The sequence below is a fragment of the Denticeps clupeoides genome, chromosome 1 (assembly GCF_900700375.1).
Source record: "Denticeps clupeoides chromosome 1, fDenClu1.1, whole genome shotgun sequence".
NCBI classification, from domain to species: Eukaryota; Metazoa; Chordata; class Actinopteri; order Clupeiformes; family Denticipitidae; genus Denticeps; species Denticeps clupeoides.
Window position 1 is genome coordinate 22,064,876 of NC_041707.1, and position 15,965 is coordinate 22,080,840.

The following is a 15,965-nucleotide window of genomic DNA, read 5'->3' on the forward strand; positions in this document are numbered from 1 at the left end:
TACTTCTGGTGCCTTGGTGACCTATTGACCTGCTCCCAAAAAATAACAGGGCCTTATATGTGTGTGTGTGTGTGTGTGTGTGTGTGCATTTGATAACAGTGTCTGGTACGCACCACTGCGTAAGTGTTCTGAACTGATACCATGCGTGATCCATCTGGAACCTAAATGGCCACTGGCCAGTTGCAGGTGATGGCAAAGTGTCCTTTTCTAAGAATTCTCAGCCACATTAGAGAGAATTATTACATAGCTTTCTCACCCACGGACGCCCCCCAACCCCACCCCCCCTGTAACCGGACAGACAGATGGCAGCTAAACGAGCGAAAGCCCCTCCCCCACGCGCAGCCAGTCCTGATTGTCGTTTTTTTTTCTCTTTGTTCTCATGGGAATGAAGATATCTCCGTTCTTCATATCAGCATTTACCATATCTCTCCTGGACGAGTGACCAAAGTTCCCCGGGGATTTATAACGCGGCATAAAAAGAATCCCACTTCATCTTCAAGTCAAAGTGCATCAAGGCATTTTTGCACTTGCACAAACAAACCCATCCCAGCTGTCCCCAATTCCCCCCAAAGATTCTAGGGTTACCTTGGGATTTAGCCACAGAGCACAGACATTGCACTGTCTCAGCGTTAAAAATTCAAAAAGGGGGTCGTGATGTGTTATAGTTATTCGCAAGGCTGTAGATTTCCTGTTGAAATCAGTGGGGACAAATTTGCCTTTGCGCTTGTGTTGTCATCTCATCTCAAAAATACCAATGGGGACAATCGCTGTATATTGTCCATTCTGTGCCCTTGGTGCCCATGGTAGCGTGACAGAGGAAAAATAAACAAATGAATAAAAAGACCCAAAACAATCTTTTTTGACTTTGGTTGCACCCCGAGGAGGGTGTGGGTCTTGTTTGTCGTCTAAATCGACGCGGCGTGAAGAAAGGGCCGCAGTCGCCGGGCCAATGCGCTCGTCACAACAGCACGTCCTCTCGCAGGGAAGGGGGCGGGGCGGGCGCGCTGACGTCAGCGGGGTATATACACGCGGCCTCGGGACGTGGTCGCGCGTGGAGGGGGCGCTCGGTGCGGCTGTTGCGTGGGGAGGAGGATGCGCGCGCCCTGCGGCGTCTCACCTGGAAGTAGGAAGGAGCGGGGACGGTTCGCGCGCATTTCATGCCCCGTTTGAACTGTACAATATTGTTATAAAGGCAAACGTTCGGCCGCAATAACTCTTAGACCCAAAGACAGGAAATGCGGAAAACGGTATTTCTGGTCTCAGGATAGAACATTTTGAGGATTTATTTTATTAAAACTTTTTTTTTTTTTACATATTAGTATAAATTGTAGTTTTTTTTTTTTTGTAAATAATGTATAGGTAGAATATACGTTTTGTACGTTGAAATATTTGCCGAACACCTCTGCGAAGCCAAGTTGCGATAAGGCGGCAGCGAGAACTCCAGCGGCAGGATGGGTGACGGGCCGAGGCAGAGGGGCAGCGCGGCGACGGGCTCCAGCGCAGATGTGGCCGCAGACTCCGGGAAGGACACGGGGGACTCCGGCGTGGCCCTGAAGAAGGAGATTGGCCTCGTTAGCGCCTGCGGCATCATCGTGGGTAAGTTCTGTTATTCCCCGGCGTTTGCACTACCGGTATCGGTTTCACTGTGCGTACGCCCCTCTCTCTCTCTCTCTCTCTCTCTCTCTCTCTCTCTCTCTCTGCCTGGTGGTGAATTGTACTCATCGTTTACGGTGACATGTACCGATGCTGAAGATCGCTGGCTGATCTGCGGACAGCCCCTTGTGATAATATAGTCGCTACAGAGGGCGCGCTGCTGATCCAGGACCAGCCTTCGTTTAAATGTTAACTCTGGTCTTTATGGAGTCTGCAGATGGAGACTTGTGGGTATGATGAAGCAACAGTTACCCAAATGTAATGTAATTTCGTGTAATTCAGAGGCAACATTTGTCTTGTGAAAGCGACTCAGGGCTTTTCAGAAATAAATAATAAATAAGAGTCCTATTGTGAGCCTCCCGTTAGCTTCGGTTTTGTTGATAGTTGAAAATTGATAAATGTTAATAGATTTTGTTATCACTGTATATATTGTTCATAATAGTTCTAAAAATTTAAAGCTAATGTGCAAATAGTTTTTAGTGGTGATTTTGTAGCCGAGTGGAAATGTAATGCTGTCTGATGGGAAAGTGAATGTATAAACAAATCTATTAAGCACAAAAAACTGATTTTGAATAGTCTGTTGTCAACCAAGCCCTAGTACAGAGTCTGCAGCGTAAACCACCAAGATAATAAATACGGGGGGTATTTATTATCTTGGTGGTTTACGCTGAAACCACCATGGGGCTGAAAAAGGCAAGTAAATAAGTGCAACGTGTGTTGTGCAGATGCAAATTGCTGGTCTAAATTGCTAGAGCATTAAAATCCACGTACAGTTATAACAGTCACAGCATAATTGTGAAAATCCAACCTGGTTACATCCTGACCCAACCCAAATTCTGATGTGTGATGTCAAGATGACATGCTCTGACCTTGCAGTAGATGATGAATGGGAGGTTTCCATGGAAACTGAGCTGAAGGAATACAAGGACACTTGTGAGAGCTGCAGGTGGTAACCCTGCATCAAATGCTCAGTTTAGTCTCATCCACTATGGTAGTATGAAGGAAAATAAATTTTAATGATTTTGAATTACACCTTAATTACTAAGTTTAATTAGTTATGTGGTAATTGTTCTCATATTATTGTCATTTATTGTAATTATAGGTTGGCAGTTTCAGAACTGTCCAAAGACAACAGAAGAAAATCAGTTTATAGTTCAGTGACCACTGTTGTTATAAAAAAAAATAGACCAATTAAATCAACTGCCAGGTTAGATTAAAATGTTGGTACTGTGTGACCTGGTCACTCATTTACCAACCACCTCATGTGAATGGTGTTATCAGATCACTGCTATCATCATGCATTCACCAGCAAGGCCTTTGTCAGAAACAACTGTCATATTTATCAGCCTTGCAACATAAGACCAAGACCCCCGGCCAGCTTCAAGCAAAGGTTCGTCCAGATAACGGTGTTCATTAGCCTGGTAGCCGGTGGGACTTCCCACTGTGGGTTTATGGCCAAGGTTCACCTGCATAATTGAGAGTTTGATGAATCAGGACAAACTGAGAGACCTTTGATGAAGCGGTTTCAAAGAGACCTGCAGATCGCCTTTACCGAAAGGATGGTGTAATCTGGAATGTGATAAAAGAAGAGGTCAGGGGGTTGGGGGGGTGATCAGTGTTACAGAGTCATAGTGACTCATGATGAGTGCAGGGTTGATTTGTTTCAGCGCTCCATACCACTCTTCAACTGCTACAGTCTGCGGTGTGTAGCGGACGGACGGAAGTACCATGCTGATGCCGCATGGTTTGCTGAAAGCTGCTGGAGTTCTGATGACATTTCTTCCCCTTTTCAACTGAAAATGATCATTGAACCCCTCCTCACTTGATCGAGACTTTTGCACCATCTGTGCTGATTTTCTTTGGTTATACCATCCATTGCTAAAAAATTATGATGATAATTATAATAATTTATAATGTACTTTACATTTTACAGAACATATCAAAGTGCATACAGACAATAAAAACAGCATTAGGTTCAGATACAGCATTAAAATCCTGAGAAGAATCCAACATTATCAATCATCTAAAAGTCAATAAAACATAGGCCATCAATGTAGAGGTTGGGCTTTCCAAAGTCATGGGGCCACGCTGGAAATGGCCCTAGCTCCAGTGTTGTGGGAGTGTGTCTTATTAGGGTGGAGAAGGTTGGTGTTGGAAGAATGGAGAGTGCGTGAGTGACATTGAGGGCGTCAAGAGTCCTTTTAAGCATGCTGGCGCATTACCATGCAGATATTGGAACGTAAGAAAGGAGATCTTGTAGGTGATCTTGGAAGATAACGGAAGTAGCGAGCAGAGTATGGGGGTAATGTGCTCGTCAAATTCTCATCAGAATCCTGGCTGCGTTGTTTTGTGTTTTGAAGTGTTTTGTATGTTCTTGTCCGGCTTTTTTGCTGCCATTTATTCCATCTACATGCTGTCATTAGAACAAAATACCTAAAGGGAAGCTGTTTTTATTGGAACAATGTTTGATCTGAAAGGATGATTTATAAGCAGGAGTTGGCACATGTGCTCTCATCCCCACAGGCCCTGTGAATCCTAGGTTCTTATACGAGATGTGCATCAATAACTGGAAAAATCAATACAGGGTAGAGATGAGATTAAGTGGGGGGTTTGAAGAGAGGGTGTTTGCTATTGATTCAAGACATGGAAAACGGGGTGATTTGTAGACTGAATGTGGCCTTGCCCTATACCCTAGTGTTTTGCTAACAAGGAAAAGGAGAAGGATGACAGGAAACATTTGAGCATGCACATTATTTTTCCTCAACAGTCAGCAGCACTGTGGCTCAGAGCAGGGACTCTAGCCCATGTTTAAATTAGGCGCAAAAGACAAAACTGGACCAGCCCGGTCCTTTTCTTCAGACTCTGTACATTCTGCATTAATGAATGAGAACCGCTTGGTGCACTGAACATTTCAGCCCAAACTAGTTCAGACCAGTCATTGAACATATGAGGCCTTTGATCTTTGATCTCAAAACAGTGGACATATGGAAGAGGTTAGGGTTACTATACTCTTGTTTTTTCAGTCACATTATCACAATATGATAAAAAAAACATTTATATAATCCATGACTGATCATAGACTATAGAATTTAAATAAAATTCTCCATTTATAAAATGCTAGGCTTAATCTTAATAATATCAGACATGCATGCGCAGGTATATTTTTTTCAGAAGAACTGAGATTCGTCAATCAGGAATTTAAGTTTTGTACAGTGAGGCCTCCCCCCCAGCAGACCAGTCCCTTCACCATCTTCAAAATTATAGGTTGCATGATTCATGTGATCATGTGACCTGCCTAGTTTGAGGAACCTCACCTTTGAGTCTCAGAGGGGCCTCAAAGTGTCATGTAAGCTCATTTTTGTCTGCAGTCTTTTTAGCTGTAGGTGTTTGGAGGATCATACAGGCTGTCAGCAGAATATTCAGATTCATAAAACGCCCGCCCACCCTTCTGCACTCAGTCACCCCTATCTCACTCCAGGCTGACTCAGCAAATCGACCTTCCTTTTTTTGCCCACAGAGAGTGATTGTTAAAACATGTTGCCTTCCAACATATTTTCTTATCTCTTTCTTTTCTTCATTCTTTCCCATTCTTTGTGTTATCTTTTCTCTCCAAAAACCTTGTGTCTTGCCTCCCATGTGGCTCAACTGATACTAATGTTTATTATGTTGTTGTCCCAGGTAACATCATTGGATCAGGGATCTTTGTCAGTCCGAAGGGGGTTCTGGAAAACGCCAGTTCTGTAGGCTTGGCTCTGATCGTCTGGATCGTTACTGGCGTCATCACTGCCATTGGTGCCCTCTGCTACGCTGAGCTGGGAGTCACCATCCCCAAATCTGGGGGCGACTACTCCTATGTGAAAGACATCTTTGGTGGACTGGCAGGGTAAGAATCAGTGCTGAAAATGAGTGTGTTTCACCCTCCAGAGAGTTCCTGGTCTTGCTGGTTTTCTGCATAAAACAAGTAGGACAGCGGCATTACTGAATGGCAGAACTTTCCTTCTCTTTATCTTTCAGACAGTAAGGCAGGTTTGGGTAAATGCTGTATTTAGCATTTGGATCATGCTATTGGGGCATGTTTGCACCTGTCAAAATTTATTGAATGAATTTGTATGTAGTAGTTATTAACAACAAATTATTAACAACAATTGTCATGCACAAATACTTCTCAGTTCGGTGCATTTACACTAATAATTTGTAAGGGCAGAAACCCTGAGTACCCTGAGGATAAAGGTGATTCCTTTCCTTTTGGGTTTTTAATAAAATAGCATTATACTAATTCCCAATTACAAAGTGGATTTTTGGAGGCCCCAGTCTGCAGGAGCACCAGACATCCCTTCAGAGTGGCAGGATCCCTAACAAGGCCAGGCACAACACGTAATGAGAGCTCTATAAGCTTGTGGAGAATGTGTGGATGGAAAGCACGTGCAAGTCATGCTGTGCCGTGTTCATTTACTCCAGAATCACTGATCACGTTACCTGCTGTAACCCTCTTTTCAGGGAGTGAACTCGATCACTTATCAGGGCTCATCAAAAGAAAGACTGACAAATAGTGTGAGCAAAGTCCAGTGATAATACTGATGACTTTAAAGGAGTGTGTATGGACCTGGAAGAATGTTCCCCCCTATTTTCCCCTTATTTACGATGTTCCCATACTGGATTAATATAATAAAATACATTTTGGCATGCAATTTCTGGTACCTGCTTAATAATTAAAATGCCCTCAATTTGTTCCAGTAATTAGAAACATTAAATGTGCAGTTTTGTTCCATATGTGGTACTTGCACAAAAAAGCATGATCAGATTAAGGTTAATCTGTACTTTAGAAAATACCCCAAACTTTTCAGACATTTTTTACTGCTATTATGATGTGCATGGTCTTAATTCACAGTATGGGTACTTTGTGGATGTCCCCATTATCTTTCTTTGATATTAATTATCTTACTTTTGATATGAAATAATTAATTTGATTTGATTTCAGGAAAGTTTTCAGGAAATGTCTAGAGATCTTCTACGTAAAACTGGGTATTGGTCTTTCACAACTCCGTAAGCTAGTGAATGATCTCCAAAAGCAAAAGGAGATGGAAAAGCATATTGTATTGTTGCTCAGAGAACAATAGGATAACAGGGCTGTGGAGACTTTTTTTTTTGTTTCTTTCTCTGCACATAATGTCATTGTTTTTAATGAAAATAAAGAAATTCTGCAGGAAACTGTTTATCTAAATCAATATTTGATTTGAGTTTTTGGTTACATTAACATCTTAAAGGAACAGTGGTTTTGATCTCACTGGTTTGTATTTGACATTTTGCACAGTACTGTGCATTGCATAACTTTGGCAAATTCAGTGACCTTTTCGCGATTATGTTCCAAACTCAGTTGTTTATGTTGATGTTGATAAGAACTTTATCCCTTCTCCAGGTTTTTGAGGTTGTGGATTGCTGTGCTGGTTATCTACCCCACCAACCAGGCTGTCATTGCCCTCACCTTCTCTAACTACATCCTGCAGCCTCTGTTCCCCACCTGCTTCCCACCTGAGAAAGGGCTGAGCCTGCTCGCCGCCGTCTGCTTGTGTAAGTACCATTAAGATGGAAAATTGTGTGCACAGACTGCATAAAGCCATTAGTAGTAATCTTTGGTTAAAGTGTGGTTTAACCACGTGTTCTTTTTTGTTTTCCACCTGTAGGAACTTTTCATAGCTCGTGGTTAGCCAATAGTCCAAACTCTGTGAATAGAACAGTGAAGTGATTTATAGATTTATAGGGCCAAGATGTTGCAGAAGGGCCCTAGGCCATGTGTCACCCACTTTCCTGACTTGGTGTTATTGGGCAGAATCAGAGAAATATCTTATAAAAATTCCACAGAATTTTGTGGGTTTGTAGACCTCCAGATGAAACTCACATAAACTCTAGAACTGGCAAGAGTCAGTACAGGCCAGTTTCAGGCAGTGAAAGAGACCCCTGCCCCCAACCTTCTTTTGCGTAACATTCTGAGAAATCCCACCCTATGCAGATGAACTTGATCCCTGCTGAGAACAGTTTATGAGTGGGATTCTAAGTGGAGTGTGCATGTATCTGGCTGGCAAACCTTCGCTGAAAACTGTAGTAAGCTTCTTTCGTTACACGATGCCTTTTAGCAGAAATGGTAAAAGATTTTTTCATTTGTAGCAGCTTGAGACACGTGAATGCACAGCACAATCCTCATCATGTGTTTTTGGACAGCATGTGCCTCAGCACATGGACTTTTATAGCCAAAGTTCTTTTAAAGGGCAAAGGCAGTGCAGTTAGACAGGGAAGAACTGCTTTACCAGTAGTTCTAAAACGTGATCTCCATCTCTTCGTTATTTAGCTTGATTTGTGTACACACAGGAATCAATGTTCAATATGTCTTACCACAGCCACTTCATGTCAGAAAGCATGTGCATGTCAGTCTGGAGTGTTCCTCACCTGAAACATAATACTCCCTGACAGTCAGTGTCATGTGAGTAACACTCCTGTGTTGTGCCACCGGATTGCTTTATTTAAACTGTTGTCGATGTGTGCGAACACACACACTCATGGTACTTTTTGTCCTTGTTCTTCCATGAAGAAAAATCAGGAAAGACTGCGTAGTGACGTGGGAGACCACATTAAAATCAAGATTACAATATCTGTACTGATGTAAAAAAGAAATACAGTATTTCAAAAAAGTGAGAAGAATATTTTATTTTATCTCACCTTGGGACAACACTGAAGATATGACCACAAATGTAAATATACTGTTCCCTCAAAATATTTTCCAGGACTTAACTCTCTTGAGCATGTAGTTCTCTAGACCTTCAAAGGTTGCCTCTGGAATCTTCTTTCAATCCGGTGAATGTTAGAGACCTTGCACTCCTTGTGCTCCACCACCTTCCTTCAAGACATGCACGCTTTACCTTCAGTTTCTTTAGCAAGGCGGTGGTCGTCTTGGAGGTGTGTTTGGATTGATATAATATTGGAATACTGCCCAGAACTAGGTTTCATTGGATTCTTCAAAATGGCCTCCATTTTGGTCTCCCTGACAGCCACAGAGTAGGTGTGTAAGTGTATGCGCCCCTCACACACAACACAACCATCCGGTTGTGTTCAAAGTCCTGTATAAGAGTTGCGCTCAGGACAAAGGCTGAAGTGCTTTATCATTTTATGATCCAGCAAACCCATCACCCTTGCCGTCACGGTTCTAAAGCTATTTACGAAATGGAGATCATGACGATGTCCACACAGAGATATTAATTTGTGCTATACTGTAAAATCTACTGATCTGTTGAACAAGATGAACAACTAGGAAAACAAATACTATACTGCTATAATTTAAACCAGGACCATAAGCACTTCACTTCGAGATCAAAGCATAATAAACAGCCAAGGACCCGTCTACAAGCAGGGTTTGGCAAAATTCTTAACAAAGGAAGTCCAGTGTGGGATTTAGCCTAAAATACAGGACATCACGGCTAATGTGCTTCATTTGGCATATCAGCAGCAACGTGAACATCTGCACTGAGTGCACTTTTATTGGTCTTTTATATCATTGTACTTTTTAAGTAACTTTTCTGAATACTGAATTGTAATACAGATTACAATGCAGTATTCATAACTGCACAGTCATACTTCATCCCAGGCTGCAACTGTATGTATATATCTCATTCCTGATACCTGATTCTCTGCTTTTGTCAGTGCTGCTAACATGGGTGAATTGTGCCAGTGTGCGCTGGGCCACCCGGGTTCAGGACATCTTCACTGCGGGAAAACTCTTGGCCCTGGTGCTCATTATCATCATGGGAGTTGTGCAGATTTGCAAAGGTAAGCACCATCTGTCAGAGGATGTGTGTGTGTATATATGCATGGGGGGTGCCTTGGGTTCATGACTGGAGGAGATTAAAGAGCTGTGGCAACTCGGGGTGTCTGGAAATGTGGTCGGCTCGATGAACATGGTAGAAGTCATCGAGTTCAAACCATACAGGCGTAAAAACCAACAGTGATAATGCTGTTTTCACAGCAGATGCTCACACCGGGTTGGAAATAATAACCCAGATGAGGGTATCTTTTGGATCACGGGCCACTGGGGATATCAGAGCGACAGCTTATGATCATTAGCAGGATGCTCAAAGACAACATGGGGATCTGTGTATGTATGTGTTTGTGTGTGTTTTTCCCCCCACAGAGTGACCTGCTCAGTCATGTGTGGGAGTCATTAGAGGCAGACTTGTGGAATGTGCAAAAGAGAGATATTTCAGACACAGGACAACCTTTTATCTTAACATCTTTATCCGAGGACACAGACCTGTCAGTGTCCATGCAGTGACAAAATATTTTTTTTCCTTCTCTCTGTCTCTCTGCAGGGGAGTATTACTGGCTCGAGCCCGTCAATGCCTTCGAACCCTTTCAGAAATACGATGTGGGGCAGATTGCCCTAGCCTTCCTACAAGGTTCCTTTGCTTACGGAGGCTGGAACTTCCTTAACTATGTGACTGAGGAGCTTGTTGACCCTTACGTGTAAGCATTTTTCAGTCCTAATCTAACATGGCAGGGGCAGAACATGCAGTGGGGTGCAGACACAAATAACAAGAAACACTGGGATAGACGCCCACACACTTACACCTGTGAACACACCCCTTGCTGTTGAGCGAATAATCTGATCTTGATCAATTGTTTTGTTCAGGCTCTAATCTGCTTGAATGTGGCGGTTTTCAAGGCCTGCAGCTGGCAGGCCCTGTTGTAGAACATCACACCCTGTCTCATGGTCAACAGACAAAGCAACATTGTATTGGATTATCGGTTAAACAGCTCACACAGTGCTTTGTTAGTAATCTGACCTTGTTCTTCCTTTCCTCTCTTGCCTAAACATAGGAATCTCCCTCGGGCCATCTTCATATCCATCCCCTTGGTGACATTTGTTTATGTCTTCGCCAACATCGCCTACGTAACCGCAATGAGTCCCCAGGAGCTTCTAGCTTCCAATGCTGTAGCTGTGGTGAGTGTCCACAGATGGCAGATTGTCTGTACCAAATCCAGGAGAATGATGATGAGGTTCATTCATTTTCACACTAGGCACATGTTACACTCTACCATTGCTGACTGGTTATCTATTTCTTTTTATTGATACTGGTACAGCAGAACCTGTGCGTTGGTTGAGCTGGTTTCTCAATGCCACACACACAGGTCGTTTTTATACACTGCCTCATTCAGTGTATGTGGCCATGCACACATACGGGTGGGGAATGTGAGCATGTATTCATCCCAACTCTTCCCCCTCGCAGACATTTGGTGAGAAGTTGCTGGGAGTGATGTCATGGATCATGCCCATATCTGTGGCCCTATCCACCTTCGGGGGAGTCAACGGTTCCCTCTTCACCTCCTCCCGGTCAGTCGCCGTCCCATTAACCTGTCAGCCTGCTGGCCCTTAATGCACACTACTACCTGTCACCTTTCCATCGATCACCAAAGCCTGCTAAAATAAACTAAATAAACTAAAATCCCTCCTATAAAATGGAGGCTGGTTGTACTCTGATGGGTTAAAATTCAGCAACTTGCAGTATTTTTGTGTTCATACACTTCATATGCATAACACTGTAAGTAAATGATAGTAAATAATAAGTAAAGTCTAGCTATTTTTTTTATTCCTCGTTAATTTAGAAAGAGTTGCTAGTTATCCCATTGCTGACAATGAATATAATATGGAAGAGTCTGCTCTTTGCTACACGCGTCTGCTTTTTGCACAGCTTGGTTCTTTTCACTTCTGTGTTTCATTTCATACTTTGCTCTATCTCACTGGTCCAGTAACCTTATCTCTTACGTCTCTTTCTATCAGACTGTTTTTTGCCGGAGCACGCGAGGGCCACCTCCCCAGCCTGCTGGCCATGATCCATGTGAAGCGCTGCACCCCCATCCCAGCCCTTCTCTTCACTGTACGTCAGTTGAGGTTTCATACATGCCGAGCATGTGATTTTCAGCATAACCTGGAGCTAGTTGACAACAAGACCACTAATGTAAAATCCATCCCATTGAGTATCCTGTAATCATCCACCTCTTGTTTCTTCAGTGCCTGTCAACTCTCGTCATGCTGTGCACCAGTGATATGTACACCCTCATCAACTATGTGGGATTTATTAATTACCTCTTTTACGGGGTCACTGTTGCTGGCCAGATTGTACTTCGTATTAAACAACCAGATATCCATCGACCAATCAAGGTGAGTTTTCAACAGTGAAAACCTGCTTCAGGGTCCAGAATAACAAGATTTACAAGATTTGACATTTTCAATTAAGTAATTATCTGTAATTTCTGCTTATTTTACCCTTTTTAAATACTCAGATTAGTCTGGTGTGGCCGGTAATCTACCTCCTGTTCTGGGCCTTCCTGCTCATTTTCTCACTGTACTCTGAACCACTGGTGTGTGGCACCGGACTGGCCATCATGCTAACAGGCGTCCCTGTCTACTTCCTGGGCGTATACTGGGACAACAAGCCTCAGTGCTTCAACACGTTTGTTGGTATGTCAGCCATCTGTATCACTGGGGTGATGGTTCTTTTACCATCACCCCGAACCCAGGGGCATTATGCTATTGTATTCTGCTATTGTAAGCATAAATATATTTAAAAAATGAGGCAAGTGTTTCCCAAGTATGGTGTAAGGTTTGAAGGGATTGTCTATCGTGCTATGCTGGCCTTTCTTAATTTTTTTTTTCAAACCAGAAATTATGTTTTAGAACATGACAGAAAAGGTGGGAAAAGTGTAGTTTCATTTTGCAATAATGTAGCCTGTGCTGATGAATTAGTTTATGTGTATTGATTTTTCTAAACAAAGGTTACAGCACTAACTTGTTTGTGTGATTTTGGCACAGATAAAATGACATACCTGGGACAGAAATTCTGCGTAGTGGTTTACCCCGCTGAGGATAAGCCAAAAGAGGCTGGTGGTATTGAACTCAAAGAAGAGAAATCTCCACTGGCGGGAGAAGACAACGAGGCGACAAAATGAGAAGGGCAAACACACATAGCTGCTCTCTTGACCACTCACATAGAGTGACTGTTTTTAAAACATGAAACACTTTTCATGTTCACCCACAGATTTCCTGCTTACTTCATTAGGGGGCAGAGGGCACAGAAACAAAACCAATCAAAGCAGGGTGAGAGAAGGGAGGTGGTTATAGCTGAAGGTGTTCTGCGACCTGCTACCTCTCAGTGGTGGACTTGCTGCGGGGTTGTGGTTAAAACCCTTCCCAGCATTCTGTTAACCTCATGATCCACTTCCATGCATTTACCACTGTTAATGCTTACTTGGTCTCCTCACACTCCATGCACAACTACTGGTTGATTTAGTAGAGTGATTGTGCACAAATATTGCTTTTCAGTGCTCCAATTATATTTTATTTTTTGCCTTTAAACACTTCCCAGCATGGTTTTGCAATATGTCTTTCTTTATAAATTCTATCAATCGTATAAATTGCACACCAAGCACATCTCATCATTGCACAAAGAGCAAAGTGATCTTACAATGCTGAAGGCCATGATTTCAAATAGTTTTCTTTAAATATTAGAATTGTTTTAGAATGTGTGTGTTTTTTTCTTATTCATTATGAACACTGGAGTAATTATTACTGTTTGAAAGGCATGTATTTATGGATTTAAGTTTGGGTTATGTGCCTTTAACAACTTGTTGTACATTCTTTTTTTTCCACTTGCCTTAATTATTGTATAATCAGTATTTTTTCTTATTAATTGTATTTTTATTATTATATGACTTTTTAGAAACAAACATTTTTAGAAACAAAGAACTGATTGTGACATTTAGTCCTATAAACTATCATTGGCCCAGGAAACCACAGGAATTATGCTTCAGAATGGAGACTTATTTTTAGACAGTGTTATGTATGTTCTACAACTAGATTACACAAATGTGTAACAAAATGAATAAACATAAAAAGAATGGTCACAGTGAAACACAACAGAAGCTACTGAAACTGTGTGTATACAAGCCACACAAGTCACTCGTTTCTTGTGGGTAGAAAACTAGTATTGATGATCAAGTGAAAAATGCTATAATTAAAGACTATACATTTATAACTATATATTAATGCTAGATGTCAATATGGGAAGGATTTATTAAGCAACACACGAAAGATTGGTGTGCCAATCCTGTACATCTAGATGTGTGGTGGCAAGAAGCATAATGAATTCACTAACCAGTCACCATTAGTGCAGGTTAGTACTGTACTGCCAGGTGGCTGTCCCTCCAGGGACAGTCATGCCTTTGTCACATTGCCCATATGCTGCTTCCTGACACAAAGAACCTCCAAGAACAGAGACTCCCATTCCCTGATGCATCTGAGGGATCCACTCATTTCCTGTGTCTTTCCATGAGCCTTGGGGCAGTGGTGGCCTAGTGGTTAAGGAAGCGGATCCGTAATCAGAAGGTTGCTGGTTCGAATCCTGATCTGCCAAGGTACCACTGAGGTGCCACTGAGCAAAGTACCGTCCCCACACACTGCTCCCCGGGCGCCTGTCATGGCTGCCCACTGCTCACTCAGGGTGATGGGTTAAATGCAGAGGACAAATTTCACTGTGTGCACTGTGTGCTGTGTATCACGTGTGACAATCACTTCACTTTCACTTCATACATCAGCCATATCCCATTAGAGGCATTTCATTCTCATTCTACAACCATCATCAGAGAACCTTCAGCCTGTCAGCTCAACAAAACGTTAAAGGACACTATATTACCTGATAGTGTCTGCAGAAAGAAACGTGAACATGAGAACCATGCAAGTAACGTATGATGTCAGTTATTGTAAGTGGGGAAAAGGGTCTTTTTTTAACACATTTACTCAGCCCTGAGCCAATGCTGCGAGCTGTATTAGACTACATTTCTGCATAATGACCCATACACTGTCACAATTAGCTGAACCTTGAAGCCACATGAGCGGTAGATGGCCTTTTGTCACAATACGATTGTAACCCAGGAACTATGTGATTTATGATGTGCTATTTAGGTTTTGTTTTGACACAGAAAAGTCTTATGGATTTTTGTATGAGTCTCAACATAAACATACTGTATATATAGAGGGGGAAATAAATCTACGCTGAAAAATCTACAGTGTGAGAGTAGTGATGTTGGGAATGTCAATGATGGTAAATGAGCGCCCCCTTGCGCCGACGCCGGTGCTATAACACAGATGTGATTAACTGGCTTGAGGACAACGTGAAATGACAAAAGTCACCTTTAATTTTTCAAGAGCACACAGAGTTTGAAAGTAAGCAAGTCAGATTAAGGACACACAAGTAGTTCCCAGCTAAACTAAACCAAAATTCTCAGTGCACACTAAAGCAAAGACTGGTCTTTCGTAAACTGTGGCACATGTTGGCCAAAAGACAGGCTACGCAACCTGAAAAGAACATTAACAGGTTCAGGAAGGTTTTCTGCATGGATCCCAGTCAGTGCGATGCACTATTCTTGATCAGTGCCTCCACCTCGAAGAGCCAGGACCAAATGCAGCACAGAACCCCCCTGGATCTTGTAGTCTGCAGCAGTCTTCTCATCATTCCTGCAAGAAGAGCAGGGTGCATTCTGACAACAGCGCGCACATAATTATACCACATTGCACACAACCTTGCCGATGACTTACATCTGCTTGCCACTGTAAATGAGCCTCTGCTGCTGAGGTGGGATACCTTCTTTCTCCTCCACCCTTTCTTTAATCCTCTCCACCTACAGAACATGGAGACACGTTTGCACACGCGATCAACTCATCTCACACAGAGCACTGCCAGTGGAGGAATCGAGGGTCTGCGGTACCTTATCTGTGGGCTCGATGTCGATTTCTATCTCCTTTCCAGTGAGAGTCTACAAACACACGCAGAACACACGTCATCGGAAATCCTACAAACCACTGTAATAAAATAAAACCAACACCGGTGCAATCAAGCTTAATTCAAAAGCGTGGAAAAAGCAAGTGAGCTGCATTTGAGCTGTTCTTCAAAAGCAAGTGAGCTGCATGCACCGATGTAGTACATTTAAATAATTTTCAATACAATGTGTAAATGAAATCTGCAGCCCAAGTGATACGTCAAACCCTCTTTGTCTTACCTTAACTTTAATCAACATTTTGGCAGGTTAATAAATTACACACATCCAAATAACGCAGCGGGATCTGTATTTCAGACGATTTCACGGCACTGCTGTAAGAAACTGGCTCAAGATTAAACAACTCTCTCTAACTTCATTCCAAATTAATTCCTCTCAACATCACGTAGTAAAGCAAAACAGCGCTTCCTGAGTTACGCCGAAATCGCCCCGCACCG

At 42.5% G+C, this 15,965-nt stretch overlaps 2 protein-coding genes across 3 annotated transcripts; one reads left to right on the forward strand and one right to left on the reverse strand.

The window, feature by feature from the left end:
* The first annotated feature begins 1,041 nt into the window (after positions 1 to 1,041).
* On the forward strand, positions 1,042 to 13,607 carry slc7a8a (solute carrier family 7 member 8a). 2 transcript variants are annotated; one of them, XM_028990140.1, is made up of 11 exons: positions 1,042 to 1,596; positions 5,332 to 5,536; positions 7,070 to 7,221; positions 9,343 to 9,468; positions 10,008 to 10,161; positions 10,516 to 10,639; positions 10,926 to 11,029; positions 11,477 to 11,573; positions 11,708 to 11,857; positions 11,980 to 12,157; positions 12,509 to 13,607. In XM_028990140.1, the coding sequence occupies exons 1-11, from the start codon at positions 1,452 to 1,454 to the stop codon at positions 12,643 to 12,645; spliced, it is 1,572 nt and encodes a 523-aa protein (XP_028845973.1). In that variant the 5' UTR covers positions 1,042 to 1,451; the 3' UTR covers positions 12,646 to 13,607. The 2 variants fall into 2 exon arrangements, with proteins under 2 accessions (XP_028845973.1, XP_028845983.1); XM_028990150.1 differs by lacking the exons at positions 1,042 to 1,596; positions 5,332 to 5,536; positions 7,070 to 7,221; positions 10,008 to 10,161 and having other exon boundaries at positions 9,353 to 9,468.
* A 1,259-nt stretch (positions 13,608 to 14,866) lies between these two features.
* Positions 14,867 to 15,964, reverse strand: LOC114786024 (NEDD8). Its single transcript, XM_028972757.1, has 4 exons — positions 15,751 to 15,964; positions 15,460 to 15,507; positions 15,290 to 15,372; positions 14,867 to 15,208 (listed from the first exon to the last, which is right to left on the reverse strand). The coding sequence occupies exons 1-4, from the start codon at positions 15,766 to 15,768 to the stop codon at positions 15,112 to 15,114; spliced, it is 246 nt and encodes an 81-aa protein (XP_028828590.1). The 5' UTR covers positions 15,769 to 15,964; the 3' UTR covers positions 14,867 to 15,111.
* Position 15,965: the final 1 nt, after the last annotated feature.